General features: G+C 38.6%; 1 protein-coding gene across 5 annotated transcripts in view; it reads left to right on the top strand.

Moving 5' to 3' along the window:
- Window positions 1-20,864, top strand: part of LARP4B (La ribonucleoprotein 4B) — a 57,244-nt gene extending 36,380 nt beyond the window's left edge. For 4 of the 5 annotated variants that reach the window (XM_082298155.1, XM_082298154.1, XM_082298152.1 and 1 more), the window contains 11 exons: window positions 147-250; window positions 2,035-2,145; window positions 2,637-2,690; window positions 3,047-3,256; window positions 6,236-6,342; window positions 6,820-7,074; window positions 8,499-8,544; window positions 11,557-11,721; window positions 15,616-15,737; window positions 16,362-16,473; window positions 17,012-20,864. In XM_082298155.1, coding sequence (XP_082154281.1) covers window positions 147-250; window positions 2,035-2,145; window positions 2,637-2,690; window positions 3,047-3,256; window positions 6,236-6,342; window positions 6,820-7,074; window positions 8,499-8,544; window positions 11,557-11,721; window positions 15,616-15,737; window positions 16,362-16,473; window positions 17,012-17,293 — 1,568 coding nt within the window. In that variant the 3' untranslated portion in view covers window positions 17,294-20,864. The remainder of the gene's footprint in view (window positions 1-146; window positions 251-2,034; window positions 2,146-2,636; window positions 2,691-3,046; window positions 3,257-6,235; window positions 6,343-6,819; window positions 7,075-8,498; window positions 8,545-11,556; window positions 11,722-15,615; window positions 15,738-16,361; window positions 16,474-17,011) is intronic. The other variant, XM_082298153.1, reaches the window with a different exon arrangement.
- The last annotated feature ends 906 nt before the right edge of the window (window positions 20,865-21,770 follow it).

Genomic DNA, 21,770 nt, shown 5'->3' with positions numbered 1-21,770 from the left:
TGTCATCAGTCATTGTCTGCTTGTTTCTTAATGTTCAATAATATTTGAGGCTCTGCATTGTAAAACTGTGTTGACAGCATCTTTTGGAGTGCAAAGCTACTACATTTGCTGATAGCTAAAATGCATTCTTGTCTTTTCTCTCTTAGCGTTGCCTTTAGTTCAAGTGGATGAGAAGGGGGAAAAAGTTCGGCCAAATCAGAATCGCTGTATTGTGATTTTACGTGAAGTACCTGAATCTACTCCCATTGAAGTAAGTGTTTCCTTGTTCAGTAAAAAACATCTTTCCCTTAGGACTTGGAAGTTAGATTTCTTCTAGATTTCAATAAGCACATCACATTTCTTACTACACTGTTAGTTTCTAACAACTCTTCTTAAGCTTAGTTTATTGTGTTTGTTTGGATAATAAATATTTTTGATAATGTTGCTCGTAGGAAGACTATGGTATATGGTAGAACCTGTAGCTCTGCAGAGAGCTGAGAAACTGATAGTGTTGTCTTTGGTAGAGTTACCATGATTTTCTTGGACTTTGTCTTATCTATATGCACGTGGTGCTGAGATCCTTGGATAAATAGACAAGGATGAAAGAAGATAAGTGTTAGACTAGAAAATGCCACTGTTGCACCTTGGCTTGTTCAAGTAAAGCAGTTAAAGCTTTGCAAACATTTCCATAGTGCTGAGGTGAGAGGTGTCAATAAGTCACTAAGGATCTCTACTGGCTTGTGGAATGAGTGCAAGACAGGAGAACTTCATTCTTTGAAAGATACTCAATGCCACTCTTGATGAAGCAGGGACTATAACTAATGGAAAGATTAGAAAAAATTATGGGGTCATAATTAAACCATCTTGAATTTTCACAAAGGAGGAGAAGGCGCAGATTCTTGATGACGGGTAGATATTTTAGTTTCTCTTCTATTTAATTTTACAGGGAAGACTAAAGATTCTGAAAGAGTTGCTCTTGATAACCTTTATACAAAAATCAGAAGTACTGCAGTTTAAAACTGATAACAAAAAAGTAGGTGGCCTTAAAAACAGGAACATGAAACAAAAGGCTAAAAGGAATTGGAGGGAAGAAGTTGGATATATGCTATGTGTCTAGCTTAAAAATAGGGGCTACTTCTCGCTTTCCAAATGAAATGTAGCATTTCAAAGATTGCCTAGCTTTTAGTATTGTACATTTAGAAGAAGAATTTTTTTGCTGTCATCAGTTTGTCAGGTTGGATATATTAGCACTTGATGGTCACTCTTAAATGTTTGACAACAACAAAGTTCTGAGGAGTCTTTATTTTCAAAAGAGTTGGTCTCCAGTGAAATGTTTATACATTGCAATTAAATTTGTCAGACTGGAAAAATCTAGACTTAACTAACCAGATTTAATAGCCTATGTTTCCTGGCACAGCAGAGTCAGGCTTTATTTAAGCAGCAAAATTCCAAAATGCTGTAATGCCTCCCAACTTGTGTTGCCTTTTGATGCTGCTCAGCTCAAATCCGTGGCAAAACCAAAAAAAAATGCAAATGAATTAAAACAAATATTAAGTCCAGTGTGTGTGTTTTCTGTAGAAACTAGTTGGTTATGTTTGAGGTAACATAAGCCCTATTTCAAATACATGCATCTGTAGACATTTGAGTTAAAGCTTATCTGCAGGTTTCTGCTGAAAGGGCAGGATTTTCCTGTCCCATGCCATATGCACAGGTTTTCATGTGGCTCCATGGTTTTGGGGACAGGAGAGAAATAGACATCTTTCTGCACTTGATGCCAAGTTTAAATGTCTCTCTGTGGCCTAAATAGCTCCCAGCTAAACTCCTCTTGCAGTATGGCCTTAGACAGTGCTAGTTTGAATTCCTTCCAGTGGGGAGAGGGAACTGACGCTACTGCAGGTGTACTGAACAACTTTGTTCTGTTTTGTAAGCCCAGCAGTGCTTGCTTGCTTGCTTTCTTGGAGTGTTAGAGTTTTGTACTTTAAATTGATGTTTTCTTCTCTCCATCCTTCCCCTTCCCCCCCTCCCTTTACCTCCTTATCAAACCACTTTCCCCAGGAGGTTGAAGCACTTTTCAAAGGAGACAATTTGCCTAAGTTCATCAACTGTGAGTTTGCCTATAATGACAATTGGTTCATCACATTTGAATCAGAAGCTGATGCACAGCAGGTAACACTGGTTTTTTAAGCATATTAGAATGTAACAGTAAAAAAGGATGATATGAGGGTGAATTGATAGGTCATAAACTGTGTTACAAATGCGTAACAACTTAAAAAGAAAGATACCCCGAACTGTGAAACAGTAATGCTTCCCCTTAGGTAGCATCCAGTTTTCAGGAACTATTAAACATAAAATTTTTTTTAATCTTGTTCACATATCCTGGCTTCCTGGCTGAAGCTGTGATTGTTTTGTACTGAGAATGTTGATATTTTGGGTGACACATTGAAATGCTTCAATCATAACGGTTAGTCTTGTTTTAATGCTACTGAAGCACTGAATGATAAGTTTAATGTTGCTAAATGCAGATGATATATGAGAGTTTGCTATACTGTAACATTAGCAGACATTCCAAGAATTACTGTTAGGTTTAGCCTGTCAAAACTTAAGTTTCCTTTATTTAAATTATATTTGACAAATATAATAATTTCTTTTTTTTAAAGGCTTACAGATACCTTAGAGAAGAAGTGAAGACTTTCCAAGGAAAACCGATTAAGGTAAACAGATGTTTATGATGTTAGGGGTGGGGCACATGTGTATGTTCTGGGTTTTGTGGTGCTCACTGTGTTTTCTAATACAAATTTAAGTGGTCCAATCTCAGCAGCCATTTGACCTGGAGGTGGGCTTAGAAATGTAGCACATACCAGGTCTTCATTTCTCTATTTCCTCGTTTCTGGCAGTGGCATATCCAGCCCAGCATCAGGGAGGAGGGAAGCATTCAGTAGTTCCTGCTGTCCTTGAGGGAAAAAGCAGTGGCTGATAAGTGTCCAGTAGAAGTTTGAGAGCTGCTAGTTTGAACCATCCTGACTTAATTTGAAAGTTTCTGTAATAAATAATCTAATCTCCTTTGCAGGCAAGGATAAAAGCAAAGGCAATAGCTATAAACACATTTTTGCCAAAGAATGGATATAGACCTCTGGATATGAACCTCTACACGCAGCAGCGCTACACAACATCCTTTTACATACCTCCAGTATACAGTCCCCAGCAGCACTTCCCACTGTACAGCTTAATTGGCCCACAGACCTGGTCAGCCACGCACAGCTACCTTGACCCCTCATTGGTAAGTCTCTGGATTCTGAAACAGTTGTGTTCTTTTCAAAGCTGGTATTATTTTTTACTGAGGTGTAGGAAACATATCCTGAAGAGGGGAGTTTAAGATTCTGATTCCTCTTGAAAAACAGTCCTTCAGAATCCTTCCCATGGTGTACAAGATGGATTATTTGAAAATTGTATCTGGTCTCAGACTTTGAGGAGTGTGATTCTCTTCTTAAACTTTTTAGGTTTTGAGGCAGTTCTTTAGTAAAGATTTGTCAAGATACCATGCTGTCTTGATCTTCTAGCAGGAAGTTAGGTTCTAGGTTAGCATGCTGAATTGCCCTATTTGGCATATTCTTAAAGCAGAATATTTTCTGTCCAATAGTAACATCTCTTTTGCCAATTAAGAGTAAAACTGCTTTTGCTAATTATAAAAATCACTTTTCAATTGCTTTTTTCTTAAAGACGCTGTTGGTAAGCCTTGACGCTAGGGTGGTAGCAACAAATCCTTATATACTGTAATGAGACATCCACTGTGTCCTGCAATGCTGCTTCCATCTTCTCCATTGTGACAGTCTCATCAGAATTACCTTGGCCCCATTTAGCTGGCCTTTGTTACCTTAAAAATACATGGGTGATCTCCTGTAATGACTGGGAGGCTCAGGTTTCCTATCTGGGGCCTCTTTCTCCCCTTTGGAGATGCCTCTTTACTTGTGGCTCAAAGAAATGAGGGGAGCAATGCTCAAAATTAAAGTTCTTTAGATGTTTTTTTTTTGGCAGAGGATTAAAGTGTCCTTGAACAAACTTGAGCACACATCCTTTGCACTGAACCATGAGCTAATTAAAAAGTTGGTGTGCTAAACACTTCACACACAGGGAAGGGAACCAGAGCCGTTGCAGGGGGAGGCTTTCTCGGAGGGATGAAGAATGCAGAGGAGAGAAGGTAACAGAGCAAGCTGTGTTACTCCAGGAGAAAGCTGCCTTGTTAAGCAGCAATGAATGTGAATTTTCCTGTAGATAAACTAAGACTGGCTATTGCACAGTCTTCCTCTGGGATGCTGAAGTAGCTGGATGGGAATGGTATAGAAGACCTAGATTAGTAAACCACAGGTTCAGGCAGAGCAGACTGTGTATCCGCCTTATGTTATCCTGTAACTTTTTGTTTTAAAGAAGGCTTATTAGTCTTGTCCTTTGGGGAAGACATTATGAGTTTGTCAGCATTAAAGATCTCATACTTTTCTTAGCCAAAACAGGAAATCAACTGTCTGGGCTTTGCCTTTCACTGTTTTGCAGTGTATTGTCATTGGTTAGCTGCATTTTATGTACATGACTGTAACGTGATGTTTCTTGATTCTTTTGTAGGAAGAGCTATATTTGAATAGAAATCACTTGAGGAGAACAGGGACCATGAGGAACCATGACACAGCAATAATTTTCATGAGACAGGGTTGCAGTTTGCATGTAGAGACTTGTGTGAAAATACAGCAAAGTTTCTCTATTCTGCTTCAACATAAAGACTGCTTTTTCTCATCTCTAATTTGAGGTCTCCAGTAGTGTGGGCATACCATTTAAGTTTTGAAACTTGGATATGGCAACACTTGTCCTCAGGATTCTAAAACTACCTGGTTCTTCATCACGTACTTAATAGTATTTGAGAAAAGATCTAGTTTGTCCTGCTTGGGGGAAAAAAAAAAGAAACTGAAAAGAAAGCATGTTTGAGCCAGGTGACTTCTGTGGAGATGCTTTTGGTATTATTGGAAAATGGAAAAAAAAAAAATTTTCCTCCAAAAAGTTCACACATCATTATAAAGAAAGAAGGGTTGAATATTGCTAGTGTCCCCAATATGTTCAGTGTCTTCTCGTTTTTCAGATTCAGTGGTTGCTTGCTAGTTTTGGTGGAATTTTACATTAAGGTGTAACTCTTAAACCAGAAAGCATTACTTTGATGAAACTTTGTTCCTTGAGGAGCTTTATTTAAGGCCTTTTTTAAAAGGCCTTTTTTAATGGCCTTTTTGTGGAGTCTGAGGTAGCATTTGCTGTCGTGCATACTAAGTTAGGCTAGCAGTAGTTTGATATGACATCTTTGGTGCTAAATTTTGTTTTCCATTGATCAGTGATTTAACTTGTGCAAGAAACCTTTTTCAAGTTTAAATATACCTTTATAGAAAATGGTCTTAATCCTAGCTGTTTCTCATCATTTAATAGAGTGTAGGAGGAGTCTTACTGTTCTGCCTCGTAGTTATTTTCAGGGGGAGAAGACAAGCAAGCATTTGCTGGTGCTAATAGTAACATTTCTTAAATGCAACTCACTTATGCATTTAAATTAAAAAGACACAAGTGTGCTAGCAAGGTTGGAAAAATTACTTTGAACATGCTTCAGGTTTTGAGGTATCTTGTTACTACAAGACATTGATATGCACCCACCCCAGAAAATCTTTTGCTAATGTTGTTTCTTCAGACAAGAAGACAGTGTTTCTTGTGTAGAGTAAGATCTGAAAAGCATCAGAGTTCCACTTAACATCCACTTATTCTCTAGGCTTTATTTAGATGTCACATGGAAGTAGAATGAGGAACTAAAAAGAAGTTGTTGAGGTTTTTTTTTAGGGAGGAATTCACATGTAAATTATGAGAGAAACAATTACAGGTAATGTCAATTAGAGGCTCTGACAAAGAGGTGTCTCTGTACTCCAAAGTCATGTGTAGTGTGGTGTGAAATAGGAGGAGAGCTATTTAACTTATAGCCAAGAATTTTAGCTTGATGTTTTTCAATCCTCTTAAACTATCATAAGCTGAATATGTGTAGTGGCTGACTTCTCAGAAATACAGAGGCTTGGAGTTTTCTCAGAAATTTTTTAAATTAGCTACAAGGCATTAGACAGATGCTCTGTTTCTGCTTGAGCCAATCTTTTAAGTACTGTCCTGCACAGAATGACAAAAAATATGGGGTTAGGAAAAGTTATACTCAGTTTGTTTATAATGATGAGCATGCAATACGGTTTTTTAGGTAACACCATTTCCAAATACTGGATTTATCAATGGGTTCACATCTCCAACCTTCAAGCCTGCTGCTTCTCCACTGACAACACTCAGACAATATCCTCCCAGGAACAGGCAAGTTAATCTATATTTTAACAATACTGTTGTGTTATCTGGCATATGGGGTTTTCATCTGCTTATTTTAGTAACACCAGCTAACTTGAGAATACTTGTGAAACTGAACCTGTTGCCAAAGGTGAGGCGAAAGGGCAGATGGTGCTGCTGTTGTTAATGGCTGTAGTGTTTCAAAATGTAAATGGACAGTCTGAAAGCTGAGGACTTGTCTGTTCTGTGATTTAGGGTATTCAGCTGAAATATTCTGAGAATTGACATGTCATCAGCAGGATTATTCATATAGTAAAGGTCTAGTTGAAAACAGGGAAAAGGTTAATTTTGATAATTCACATGACCTGTAACAATGAATGTTGATCATTCTTATAAATGAAATAAGTGATAAAGGACTGAAGATCTTACTTCTGAATTCTGTGAATAGGCTTAGGCCTCAGAAGATCTCTGATAGTGCGTATGTTGAAATGACTTTTGAATTTATAGGAATCCTAGCAAGTCACATATACGACATACAATACCCAGTGCAGAAAGGGGACCTGGGCTTCTAGACAGTCCTACAATATTCAACTTTTCTGCTGATCGTTTAATCAATGGCGTCAGGAGTCCACAGACGCGGCAGCCGGGACAAAGCAGGACACGGATGCAGAGTGCTACCACCAGTTACACCAAGAGGGAAGTGGGAACTGGACGGATGGAACAGAGCAGCATTGACTCATCCCCTGGCTTAGGGAGAGGAAGGTGAGTGTGCTCCGTAGTTGTCCTCTGAACAGCCAAGTATTGCTGCTTCTGATCTACTGCTTTTAGTGGAGGTGTGGTATCGTTGTATTTTCAATACTGCTTCAAACTGAGACTCTCTCCTCAAACCTAAAATCTTGCAAAGTACTTCACAGAAAGTGTTAAATGCAGAACAAAGGCAAAGTGGACTTTGATACTTTCCTACTGGATGAAAATCATTATTGGCAAGCAATGAACAGTTTAGATCTATAAGATCCGTAAGATCTAATCCTCTATCCTTTCTTCATCTGGTGCAAGAAAGTTCCTGTATATTATTTGTTTGACTTTAATGAAGTTCTGTGCATTCCATTGTTCAGCATTGTAGATTGTGCACCTGAACCTGTATTAGCAGTGCTCATTCTTAACTTCTTAAGTTGAAAGATCAGAATTTTGACCAAATTGGGCATACACAACAACAAAGATGACGGATTGGTATGAAGGGAGGAAAAACGCCTGCAGGCAGCTAAGGAAACTATTGTTATGTACTTTTAAAAGCAACCAAACAAAAAACCACAACCAACTACCTGGGGAGCTGAAAACTGAAATTTTTATAAATGCAGTTCTAGTAAGTGCTTTATAAAAGTATTCTGCAGCTTTGATAATGGTTGTATTTGTCTCTAAGTAAATCACATTTTGAATGACTCACTGAATTGGAAGATAAGTGTTTCGCACACGATCCTATTTTAGACTTGTATCATTGCAAAATTAAATGGGGATTTTGTGCAAGGATTGTAATACCTTTCTAAATCTAATTTACCAAATTGTGTTATAACTAATGGATGAAAGTATGATTAAGAACTCAGGAAACAAGATGGCTCAAACTATAGACTACAAAAATGTACAGGAATAGTCAGTACTTAGAGTTGCATTTTAATGTTTCACTGTTGAATACATTTAGAGTAATAAAAGTCAGACAAAAAACTTAAAAAATATATTGAATCTGAATGCACTGCAAATTTTACACTGCTGCTTGGAGGGGCTTTACCTGAAGCAGGGCTGGGGGCAAAGTGCTAAAAGTGTTTTGAAGGAGCTTTACCTGGATTGGAAATAGTTAGCTATATTTGAGAAGTTATATTGGTGTACAAAAAATCCTGAACCCCTTATTTGGATACTGTAATGTTTTGTCTAATCCTTACATAAAATCTCTACTGAGGTACTTTTAACGCAGGAATTACTTGTAACTAGTGTATTCTTATGCTGATTTGCATAAGATCTATCCGTTTGTTTTAATGAGAGCTTGCTAGGAATTTTTCCCTAAAACATTTCTTAATAACCTGTGTAGAATGAAGATGGATGAAATAGCAATTGGAATTAATTTCTTCTGTTTTCATTAGCTGCTGTCCATCCACTTATAGGCAAGGTTCTGATATCTGCTTTCTTTCCCATAGGAAAAACTCATATGGCTACCGAAAGAAAAGGGAGGACAAGTTTACAGTGAGTGTTCATGATCTTATTTGTCCCTAACAAAAGTAGGGTAACAAGGCATTAGTATGGATATTATCGTGGAGTAGCAGGTGACATAAGTTACTGCACAAGCAGTTGTACATCACAGTTGATTAAAGATAATAACAGCTCATTAGTCACATGAGTTCACTGCATTTGGGTATCAGAGAGGATTTTCCATTAATGCAGAAGTAAGGGAAAAGTTAAAATTACTCTTAGAGTGGCAGAAGATTCCCATCTCGGTTTTTTTCAACGTGCCAGTGTTCACATTCAGGAATAGCTAAACTAAAGTTCAAAACACTTGATACTTCATTATCAATAATGGTGACATTGAAGAACATTTTATAGAACCTTGTGTCATAACTAATGTTTTTGCTGTGCATTATGAAGTGGTCATTTTCTTAAGTGGTTATGAAGTCATTTTCTTAAATGCCAAGTGCCACTTGGTAAGGGTATGCTAACACTGTTGAAATACTGTGGTTTTGGTAAACTGGAATTCAGGGTTAATACCAAAGTAGCCTTGATACTTTGATGTAGCACTAGATGTAGAAGAGAAAAAACATGTTTTTGTAGGATTTAAGGTTTGATATGATAAAACTGGTCATTTTGTTGCAATTTGTTTTTGCCATAGATGGCATATATGTGAAGTTGAACCAGGTTATTTCCTTATTCATGTTACAATTGTGAAGTAATACTGCTACATGAGCTGTAACACTTTCCTAAAGGTTTGGAATCATTGCATTTGTATGTTTGTGGCTCCTGCTGTTGAATAGCCTTAGTGAACTTAGATAAAGGAGCAGGAAAGTTTAGCAGGTGATTCCTTCCTTTTAGTTCTCATCAAACTTCCCAGAGGCAGTGAGACCAGATTATATGTAGGATTCCCAGTACTTCTTCCTTTTGCCCTTTCAAAGCTGCTTGAATTTTTAGAGTGAAGTTTTCCTATTAACTTTCTTCTGTATTTAAAAGAACAAGGAAATGGTACAGGTTAGGCATGTGAGTGACTGGAGTGAAAGGATTACCTTGGACGCTCTTACTGAATAGAGCAGCACTTCTGATGGAGCTGACTGCAAAGATTATTTGAACTTTGAATGTAAAAACTTGTAGATGTGACTTCTTTGGAGACCCACGGTTCCCGTCTGTCAGCACCAGGCTGTAGTTGCAGCCTGTACAACCAGCTTCCTTCCAGTCTCTTCTGCACCAAGCATCTTTAGTTTGTAGTGTCCAGTGCTGCACCTTGAGCAGAGGTGAAAGCTGCTGCACACCCATGGCTGCATGCACTGCAAGGAAGTGTACTTGGAAGCAAAAGATTGAAATTTTACCCCCTCAGATTATGGAAATAATTGAATCCAGTATCCTATTTCTTGTGTAATGCTGTAGCAATTAGATAGTGTACACAGGACATCACTAAAACCAGTTGTATTTGAATGGAGTAATGACTTCTTTAGAAGATTTTTCTTTTTAAAGGAAAAATTACAGGGTGTATGCATGTTTGCATGAAAAAGAGCATGAAATTTTTTGATCAGATTGTTGCTGAGGCTATATACAAAATCCGGTTACTCAACTTACAGGAAGTTAACTTGAGAAATTTTATGCAGTTAGCTTAAAATCCATTGAAGTCCCCACTCATCCTGCTCATTTAAGATGTTAATACCACTCTTAATATGTTGAGGGTTTTAGGACTCAGCTGTGTAACTTAAAATGTTTGTAACATGGAAGCATTTGCTATTGCAGAACTTCAGTCTTCTTTAAGAAGAGCGAGTGCTGTGATTTGAAGAATGACTTTTAAAAATTCGAGTTGTTCCTCTTGCAATTTGAGCTGGATAAGTGTAGTCACTCTCCCTGACCTTTGACAGGTCATCTGACTTCAGTTTTGGAGATTTGCAGTCACCATTGCCGTAGCACTCTTCCTGGGGGTCATGCTGGGTCAGTAGCAGTCCTGGGGGTTGCAGTTGTTCTTGCCTCTGTATTTATTTGTTGTTTCCCTACTTCCGTGTTGCCACACAATTGTTTTGACATTTCATGTTGTTTGTGAAAAGACCTTGAAGGTAGTCTTGTGTCTGTTGTTCTTTTTGTTCAGAAGCATTGTTCTTACATTCACACCATCTTGACTATATCCTCATATTTTCCTTTTCAAAATAGGAACTGTTTCAAAGATTGCTTTGCATTTGGTATTTTGTAGCAGAGATTATCTTAGCACAGGCGTCAGCACATTCAAGAAACAGTTACTTCTTTACATGCTGTAGATGAAGTTAATTGGTAACTTCAGTTACAGCATATTACAAAAGGAGATTTATTTTTTCCTGTGTAAATATAATATAGATTTACAAATCCTTACCAGCAGTCCTCACAAGTGATCTCTAATTGTGGTACTTTTAACTCCTGAACTGCTGTCTCTAGTGCAAAATAGTTGCATTTAGCACACTGATGTTGGTTTTTTTGCTTGAGACATTGTTTTTCTTCTTAGATTTAGTTTAACAGTCTCTTACTTTTGCATTTTTACAAACTGACAATATCGATTAATACTAATTAGATCTAAATTATTGTTTTCTGTACCACATACAAGGCATGCTGTCTTGCCGTTTCTTCATATATCTGAAAATAAGATTCTTGTTGACTCCTGTCTTTTTATTTAGGATATTACTAACTGTACATAAATGGGCATTATATTTTCCCTATATCATGATACCTAAATCAGTCTGTTTTCCTTTCTATGTCAGTGTGTCTGTCCTCAAGGAAGAGTCAGTGAGGAAACTTCTTACTATGCTGGTATCACTAAAGCTGATGCATATGCCATGGCATTTAAATAATAATTAAATATTTTAAGGGCAACATTGGAAAATGAAAGCATGTATTCCCCAGAACTGTGTGGTTTTTCTGGGAGATGAGATGGGGAATCCTTCTCTAGGGCTTTGCTGATATAAGTCAAGTACAAAATACAGTTTAGAGTTGCATATCTTTTCTGTCATCTAGTGCAGTAACCCCTACATGTTATTTCTATTCCAGAGAGGCCAAACACAGTCTCCACCACCCCCAAAACCTCCATCTCCCAGTTTTGAATTGGGTTTATCTAGCTTTCCTCCATTACCCGGGGCTGCTGGCAATTTAAAGACTGAAGACCTATTTGAAAACAGACTGTCCAGTGTGGTAATAGGAACGTCAAAAGAAAGAGTGAGTAGTGGATGTTCATTTTTGTTGGGTAAACAAAGACTTGCATACCTCTTGTTTTCAGATTTGGTGGCTTATATACGGAAATAACTTGTGGGTTTACATGGTTGTAAGAAATGTTCTTTAAAAACAGCTGTCAAATGATGTGCTGCTGCCTTCTTCACTTATAGCTCAGAATTTGTTGGGTATTCTCTTTGAAATGGTGTGGAATACGGGCACCAGTATAATAAGTAGATGTTAATAGCAGAGATTAGAAAATATGCTCTTTGCTGTTCATAACTGCCTCAGGCTTTTTGATAGACTCAGGTGAAAGGTATGTGATACATTTTCCCTCCTGTTTGAAAGTAAGACTTCTGAGTTGTATATAAAACACTTTAAAGTGACAAACTTCTAAGCACCAAAATAAAGAAGCTGCCTACGTAATCTCAGTAGGCATCATAGCTGGAACAAAAACTGCTACCAAAACCAGCTGGATCCCAGTGTTGTCTTGTCATATTGCTCAGAAAGATGAAAATACATCAGAATAACTTGGCAACCACTGCTATATAGATGTAGTAGAGATGCAGCTGAAAATTAATGTTCGGTAGCTTTTCATAGATTTCATTCTTAGAACTGTCTCTGCCATGCCATCTGTGAGTGACAGTGTGTTCTCCGGCAAGACTCACGTAACCCTCTGCACTGTGGAATGCTCTGGGCTATGAAAGTCTGTATTGGCTTTTCTTGATAACTCTAATTTAACTTGTGTTTTTCTAGCTGTACCACGACTGAAGAACTTAGGCCCTGGATTAGCAGTGCAAAGCAACGTGGTGAACCACCACAATCTCTCATGTCTTCTCTTGCTGGGTCTAGAGTGTTTTCTTTGGTGCCCATGTGTCAGGGGTGGGTAGAGGGTATTTTTTGGTAAAGAAAAGGGGAGGCAGCAGGGCAGCCTGCGCCCGAGGCAGTGACTGTACAGACAAGCCATCTACTCTGTCTCCTGCAAGTGGTAGGAGGGGCAACTATGTCCCAGGATGGCATTTAGGGGGAATGTGCAGGTCAGAGCCATGGTAAGAGCAGTGTTTAACTTACTGTGTGCCAGTACTACAGATTGTAGGCTGTTCTTGGCCAAGTTCTATTAATTTTGAAGTATTGTACCTCTGTTACTTAGGAAGTGTTTTTTGACTATTGTATTTCAGGTTTTAAATATGATTCCAGCACTTGCTCTTAGTGCTGCAGCTGAAAACCCCTTGTTCCCCCATCACAGATCTAGTACTTGGTTTGCACTGTACTTATTGTAAAGAACTTAGACTTCTCTCATGTAGAGGCAGTCTTCGTATCAGTCAGGCACTGAGGCTTTAAGATACTGCAGTGCACTGTCACATTAAAAAGCATCCTTCAATTTACCAGTTTCATTTTCCAGTGTACAGGAGTTACTCTGTACCATTGTGTGGAAGAAAGGGATTATGCTACCTTTCCTTGTTGGCATTTAAATAAAGAGTAAGATAACAGCAACTGGCTCCAAAGAGCGATTGTGTATTGCTACAAAGGTGTTTGAGCTAGCATCAGAGTCTTGCCAATGTATACAGGCTGCTTTTCACCTTGATCTCAGTGTTTTTTCATGTCACCTGATGTAGTGTTACAAAGCACTGAAGTAGAGTTACACAGTGCTTCCCTTGTTTTATAGATGGGCAAGTCCTGTGTACGGAAGCTGAGGGGACTAAGGGTCTATAATTTCCAGCAGTTGTTATCCAGGCATCATATCTTTATGCTCTTTGCTTAGTGATGCTCTTCTAGATGTAGCTCTGGGGAATGACAGGTAGTAATCATCCCACATTTTGTAACTAGGAAGTGTAGCACTGTGAGATCAAGGGCTGAGTGTTTTGGCAAGGAAAAGCTCTCGCATGTCTGCTTGACATGAAGCTATTCACACTTAACCATGTACCTGCAAGTTCTGATGCACTTGGGCCAGAATGCTCAGCAGCTTGCAATTTCAAGCCTTTTGCACACATCTTACAGCAAGTGAGACTATAAAAGCTGTTCTGTTATTCCTAAACATCCACCTTTTGCAGTCTTCTACTTTGAATCAAACTAGGCTTAGATCTACTGCAGTAATCTATGCCTGATTTTAAAACAGTGTAATCAAATACAATTTTCCTTTGTAACAGTGACCATAGGAGTCTTATGGTTTATGCCCTTTTGAATGTTGGCTGGGCTAGGGGAAAAGAAGGGATATCTTGTTCCTTCTGAGCTTGTGTTCTCCCATTGTTGTCCCTTCTGCATACCAGAATCTCTCTGGGTTTTAGTTTTTAGGATGAGACAGGTCAGAAGCAATACAAAGAACATAACACCCTTCAAAACAAACAAAATGGTTATAAATGTAAGATATATGTTTTTCAGGATACAAAGTTGTCTTTCTCTTTTGCTATTTTGTGACAATTTAAATTAATGCATACATCTTGAACCTCTTTGGCCTTTATCTCAAAGCACAGTATCGCTTGGCACTAGCAGAATCTTTTGAGGACTATGGAAAAAGCCTCTTTGGCTTGGTAGCAAATCATTATATTGGGATGATGCGGAATTAGAACTTTGAAGAAGATAGTTTTTAGTTCACAGCACTAGGAGACCTTTGTTTTCATAGGCTGCCTGGGGTTATGTGAACAGGTGCAAAGCCTACTTTGTCAGCAGCAGGTGCAAAATTTCCGGGTTGAAAGAAGTCACTAGTTCCAGTCATTAGTGGTATTCCCCAGGGCTCGGTATTGGGGCCAGTCTGGTTTAATAACCTTACTGGTGATCTGCATGAGGGGATCGAGGGCACCCTCAGTAAGTTCACGGACAACACTGAGTTGGGCAGGAGTGTTGATGTGCTGGAAGACAGGAAGGGAATGGTCTGCAGAGGGGTCTGAACAGGCTGGATGGATGAGCCAAGGCTGACTGTGTGAGGTTTAACAAGGCCAAGTGCCAGGTCCTGCACTTAGATCACAACAACCCCCAGCAGCATCACAGGCTGGGGGAGGAGTGGCTGGAAAGAAGCCCTGCAGGAAAGAACCTGTAGGTGCTGGTCAACAGCAACTGAGCATGAGCCAGGTGTGCCCAGTTGGCCTGGAAGGCCAATGGCATCCTGGCCTGTATCAGAAATGGTGTGGCCAGCAGGACCAGGGAAGTGATTGTCCCTCTGTGCTCGACACTGGTGAGGCTGCATCTGGAATCCTGTGGCCAGTTCTGGACCACTCACTACCAGATGCTGAGCAGCTGAAGCATGTCCAGAGAGAAGGGCAACAAAGCTGGTGAAGGGTTTGGAGCACAAGTTCTGAGAAACAGCTGAGGGAGCTGGGGGTGTTTAGCCTGGAGAAAAGGAGGCTCAGGGGAGACCCTGTCACTCTCTACAACTGCCTGAACAGAGGCTGTAGTCAGGTGGGAGTTGGTCTCTTCTCCCAGGCAGCCAGCAACAGGATGAGGAAAGGGCCTCAAGCTGTGCCAGGGGAGGTTTAGGTAGGGAAGTTAAGCATTGGAACAGGCTGCCCAGAGAGGTGATGGAGCCCAGGAAGTGTTGAAGAAATGACTGGATGTGGCCCTTAGTGCCATGGTCTAGTTGACAGGGTGATGATTGATCGAAGGTTTTTCCCAACCATAAGGATTCTAAGTGATTTTTGTCATCCAGATATGTCCCAAAGGGACCTAAGCTTACAACTTCTTTGGAAATAACCACAGGGTGTTATTTGTCTGTGTTCCTAAATAAATAGAAAGGAAAAAAATAGCATATTCATTACAATATATGTATAGGCTCCTTCTGTGCCTTCCTATAGTCAATTTACCATATAAAATCAAACTATGAACTGTTTTCTGGTTGTGCTGATTTTCAGGCAAACTGTATTAATTGGATATTTTGATTGTCCTTCTGTGCCTTTTTTCCCCCTTCAGAACATTAATGTGGATGCAAGTACAAACACTATTCCATCAGGAATTCCTCGAGAGCCGCTACCAGTTTCTTCTACATTGCCCAGGACCTTTGAAAGGTCTCCTTCGCCACCCCAGCCTACTGAGTAAGCACTTAATTACATGGGTATAATAATTCTGCTCTGAGTCACATTTGCATTTTCTTTCATCAGGCAGAACAATGTAAATAGCTATTAAAATCTTAATCAATGAAAGAAGTAATATTTTGTTGTACTTGTAGTAAAGGCAATAAAGCTTAATTTCTGAACAATATCATATTAGTGATTCAATCATAATAGCCATTTAGCAGAAGAAAATTTAGTGTCATGGTTTAGTTTCTGTGAGAGAAGTTTAATGAATACCTTACTGTCTTGTATTTAGACAATTTTGAAACAGAGAGAGTAAACCCACGGCTCTGTGGGCAATACTGATGTCCATACCGTAAAGAAAGTTTTTTAGTGACACTTTATTTGGAACCTGCAAATTAAATAACTGAGTAACTAAATGCTATCAAAACATGACAAATTATGGGTAGTATCATATTGCACAGGAATATATTTTTTCTATTTTCAATAGCATTTTTGAATGCAATGCTAATCATAATGTGCTAGGCAAATTACAGCTGTAACTATTTATAGTCATACTCAAACTTTTTAGACCTATTATTAAACCATTCATCTCTCCTGAAGTTTCATTTCTCATGAGCCTTGCTTCCTGCTGGATGCTTACAGGGACTCCAAAGTCGTGGATATACAGCAGAGAGAGACACAGAGTACAGAAAGACTTTCTTCTTCCACACTGAGTACTGCATGTAAATCGGTACAAGTCAATGGGGCTGCCATAGTAAGTGACTTCATTACTTCACTTTTTCTTGATGATCCAGTTTGCATTTAACAGAATATTTATTGCTACCCAGTGTTGCTTAATCATGTGAGCCCAGCATCCTAGAATTTGTCCAGCAGCTTTAAATTTACTAATTGGTGGCTTCATGATTACTTGCATGTGATAAAATTATACAAAAGATATCTCCTTATCTGAATTATCTTCTTGGTAGTATCCTTGAGGTAGAAGTATTAATACATATGCTGATATTGAAACCAGAGTATTCATCGTGTTTCAGCTGGTTTTGAGTTTGAAAGGGGAGTATTTTACCCTATGCCATTACCCCATTTTTCTGGCATACTGTTTTACATTTTACCTTTTCTTCAGCTTTATTGTCTATACAGTTCCTGTAAACTTCATACTCAAGCCCTCATCTGCATATTTTAGTGCAGCAGTCTTTTGGGACAAGGACTTAACCCTTTTTTGTTCATAAAAGTAATTTTTTTTTTCCCTCAGGATGCTTTGTTTAACTCTGTCCTGTTTGCTTCCGATTTTCCAGGAACTGCGAAAACCTAGTTATGCGGAAATTTGCCAGAGAACAACTAAGGATCCTCCTACATTGCAACCCCAGAAAGAACAGAAGCCAAACACTGTAGCATGTGGGAAAGAAGAAAGAAAGCCCACAGAAACAATAGAGAAAAATAGAGAACCTCCTCCTGCAAAGTCACATCCTGGACAACCCAAAGACCAGAGGAGACAGTCAGGACGCAGATCGTCCCCTCCAGCCACTGGCAAACGCTTAAATAAAGAACAGAGTACCCCTCCAAAATCTCCTCAGTGAAAATAACACCTGGGAGGGATTTGAGAAGAGGTCTGCTTCCCACAAATTAAACCCATGTTCCCACTAAGATACCTGAGAATGAGTTGCTGGTTAGGAGCTTGCAGTGATACAAGGCATGTAACAATGCCTGCAAGTTATTTTTCTGTGAAATACTTTTTCCCCTCTTGAACAAACATTCTATTTTTCTGGGTATTTCTGGATAGTTGTTCTAAACCTTACATTTAGATTGGTGCTTAATTGGAGGTGAAGCTTAGTGTGATTTTTTTTTTTTTTCCAAGGTGTAAAATATTTGTCTTTAAAAAAAAATCAACTTTTTATTAAGCCTCTCTGTGGCTGTGTGAGTGCAAGCTCTGTATAGTGAGTTTTTTCTAAACTGTTGAGCAGAAACGTGCTGCTGCAATATTTTTAATAAACTGGTCTGCAAGTACATATCTAAAGTGTCCAAAAGACTGATAACGGCAGCTAGTGTGTAGAGTGCAAGGAAGTAGATATATTTTACAAATTAGTACGTGACCTTGAAGATTTTTTTTTTTATTGGGCTGCTGTACTAAGTGTCAGCAAATGAACTTGCACTTTTAGGTTAAATGAGTAGCTGTTTCTAGCATTTTTAAAAACTTAATCTTTTTTTGATGTTTTGCACACACAAAAAGAATTCTACAGGGCACCATAACTGTCTTTCTGAAATATTTCCTTTTTTGACTTACTGCAAGCAAGTAACCATCTTCTCACTCCAGAATAAAACTGATGTTATAATTTGCAAATACAAAGCACATTGTGAATAGAAAGAATCAAGTCTGTGAGCTTCTATGGTGGTGAAGCCTGTTAGTGGATGTTATCAGGAGAAAGCAGAGTAGCCTTCTTGTGATAACCTTAGCTTCCCTGTGCTTGTAAGGGAGTTAACTGAGTCAGCGCTGTATATTCTGGTTACCCCTGTGCTCTGTGTAGACTTTTTTTTAAATCTCTGCCCCAAGTGCTCTTTGAAAGAGTTCATATCTTAGTCAGCCTTGTGTTGACATCTTCCTGTAACTACAAGCATTGGCATACGGATTTAAATTTTTCAAGCCGTGAGATAATGGTGTTTGTTTTGTGTGGTGGAGGAAGAGATCCCTGATATTTACCTCTGGGATGAGGTTTCTCACACTTATTTACTTTAGAAGTGATGCGCTTTCTGAAGGACAAGGATGCACTAAATTAGCAAGTTTCTAATAAAGTTGAATATAAATTATTTTTGTTTTAAAATGCCTAAAGCTTTTCTTTAAGTGTTTAAACTGCAGGAAGTTCAGACAAATCTCATTCCTGCTGACTATGACAGTACAGTTTATTCCACAAAAATGTTTATTTAAACAACTGATTTTTTTAAAGAATTATTTCCATCCAATATTTAAAGACTTGAATTTTATTTAAACTTGAAAATGACTTTGCCTTAACTTTTGTACAAGACAGCTTAGAGTTAATGAGGTCTGACCCCATAGAGGGTTAGCATGAATGGAATACAGAATTACTCAGTTACAGTATGTATCTATTGTCACTGGTCTTACTGGGTAAACATACTGTAGTACAGGAACTAGCAGCAGTTTTTGTAATATACCTTAAAGATCTTAAACAGTTGATCTTTTTCAGATTGTTGAAAAACCTGTAAATGCAAATAGTCAATACTGTATTAAATATGTGCACTTGGAAGTGTGTGCTTTGCTTGTACAGTTGTAAATAATCAGAACATATAAAAAGGTACCCTAAAGAAAAAAATCTGATAAAAATTATTGATATTATAAATGTTGCTGTTGAGCTGGATGTAGATAAACTAAATGTTGTGGTTTGAATATTACTTTAATTTGTTGGTTTTTTCTTTTTCTTATTTTATTCTGGTGTGTTGAACTGACTCTGCCTCTTCACTGCAAAAGGGAAATGGAATGAAAGTCTTATTTGAAAGCCCTCAAATGTTTTCCTAAAGTCCCTTTAAAACCAAACAATTTAACCAATTCAAAAGTGTTATGCAATGTAAATAATGAATTTCAGCAGTCAAACTGTAATTTTTAAGTCATTAATAAAAATCAAGTCTTATTGGGGAAAAACTTGACTGCTGCAAAAATATACACTGAAGCTTACTTGTCTGCTTTCAAGAGTATCAGTGCATGGTTCATAGAACTGTAAAGTAACTATAGAAGTTGACTCCTGATAAATTTCCTATTACAAGCATCAATTGGTAACTAGTTGACATTGTAAATCCAGCCTGTTGTATGCTGCAGAATTGGTCAAAATAGGGCATGTGGAGTCTGTTGATTCTTCTTGTTTAAAAAGCGCACTTTGTGAATGCTGTGGGAGGAGATAGGACCCCGACACCATCACCAAAACTGCTCAACTACTTCAGTCATTGGATTTTTTTTATCCCCTTCTCCTTTCCCCAGCGGCAGTGAAAGCGGTAGCTAGATTTGTGTATGGTTTAGGCCAGCTGTATGATTCATTTTGTTTGTCTGCTGCAAGTGAAAGGCTATACCAGCTGCAAACAGTGGCAAGTGGTCCCTTCCAGCGGCTGTGAGCGGCTCGTCCTGGTGCTCAGCTGGTACCCGAGGTGATCTGTTGAGACCAGCGGGATGTGTTGTGCTGTTCTAATGTATTCTGCTGCCATTTGTGATAGGTCAATACACTGTAATTACTGCTTACCCAGCAACAGTCTGTTGCATTTAAAGTTTAAACCTTCTTCTGATGTGGTTTTATAGCTTTTTAAAACAAAAAGTGACACGCCAAATCGCTGTGTAATATTCAATACAACTTTTCCTTACTGTATTTTACTTTGAGATTTATTTCTTTCCTCCCCACTCAGTGTCAAAATGGAGTTTCCAGAGTAGAGTTGTGAAGTTGCACGCAGACTGTTGCTACGATACAGAGAGGGATTAAAAACGTGGCTTTTGAAATGAAAACCTCCCAAAAGCAGTAGCTGAGCTAAAGGTTCAGGAATACAGTAATAAAATTGGCATTTCACCCAGTTAGAACTGTGTGGTGATGCTTTTTCAGTTTGAAAACAAGTCAAAAATGGGGTCTGAGATTCTTCCAGGGATTAAAAAAAAACGAAGGTTGCTTTCAAAACTGAATGTGGTTTCAGATCAGTCCCCCACCATGGCACTGTCACTTAGAAACATGTGAGCAGTGGCAAATTTTTTATGTCGCTGCGTTTTCCTTCAAAGCCTTGAGCCGTTGGCATGGGAAGGCCCTTGTTGGAGCGTGGTGCAGAGTATCAGGAGCAACAGCTGACTGTAATGGTGCACACCTATCTCTGTATCTCCTTCAGCTACAGGTAGGGGTTTCTGTGCTTTGTAACCTATTACACTAATAGCAGCAGACAATCCAGGATTTCTAAGGAGACCTAACAGCTGCCAATTCATGAAATAGAAGTGTAATATGGGAGCCTTTTTGAGGGTTTTTGTTTTTGTTCTTCTTCCATTAAGACTGGAATCAAGCTTACATGTAAACTATCAGTAATTTAAGTTTCCTTTTGTGTCATAAAATGTAAAACTGTCTAATTTGAAAAAAAAATATGTAGGTTATGAAAAATAAAGATTTAGGCACTGTTGAATTCCTGATTTTTTTAATTAAACATTTCTTCAGCAGTACTTTTCATTACCTTTTGTCTTTTGCTCCCATTTTTGGAAATAGTATATTTCTAATTTTGGGAAAAAAAAAGTCTTTGCTCTCCTGTTCAACACAGCTCTTGTAACTATCACCTAAGGTTCTGTATCAGCAGCAAGAACCCCTGTGACAGATCTCTGACAGCTGCCATGTCTTTCTCTGTTAGGTAACTATGACTGGTTAACTTTTTTAAAGCAAACACAGAAGCTGATATGTTGTTTACTGGAGGTTCTATTCATTACTGGTTTCCTCCATTAATTAGATAAGGTATTGGCTTGGTCTTAAATATGGATTTTAACGTTTGGGTTGGTGCTTTGGTTGCATGGTGATTGAATGTAGAGATGTCCTGGGATTATTTTTGGCTTTAGCTGGTTGTAGAAGTTACTCTGGTCTTGCATCTAGGAAAGAAGAGCTTCTGGGATATCCTCTGTCTACATGAAAGAATATTTTGGAAATAGTTCAAACACAACCCCACCACCCCTCTTTTTTTTTGTTTCATTAAGGTTTTTTTCTTGCATAGCTGTATAACAATGGATGTAAGCATGGAAGTAGGCAGATAATCTAACCTGTTCAGGAGCTTACAGAACAGTTACTGCTCCTATTTCCCCACTGCTGTCTGCTCAGCACAGTAGGCCAACACAGGAATATCAGCCTACACGTGCACTGTGAGATCTCCAGGCTGGAAAATTCACTTAACCGTTGGGCTTTGGTGATGACCTGGGCTACAAGAAGTTGAAGGCAACCAATTTTCACTTGAGCATGCACTATCCTGTTCCGACATTTGTCCAAAGTTTTCTACTACTTAACATGTAAAAGTGCACAGAAATTTGTCAGCAATGTAGCCATAACTCTA

This window comes from Coloeus monedula, assembly GCF_965178545.1.
Source record: "Coloeus monedula genome assembly, chromosome: 1".
In the NCBI taxonomy this organism is placed as follows: Eukaryota; Metazoa; Chordata; class Aves; order Passeriformes; family Corvidae; genus Coloeus; species Coloeus monedula.
Note: the sequence above shows the minus strand (reverse complement) of the source record. Positions and strands in the feature narration are given on the sequence as shown.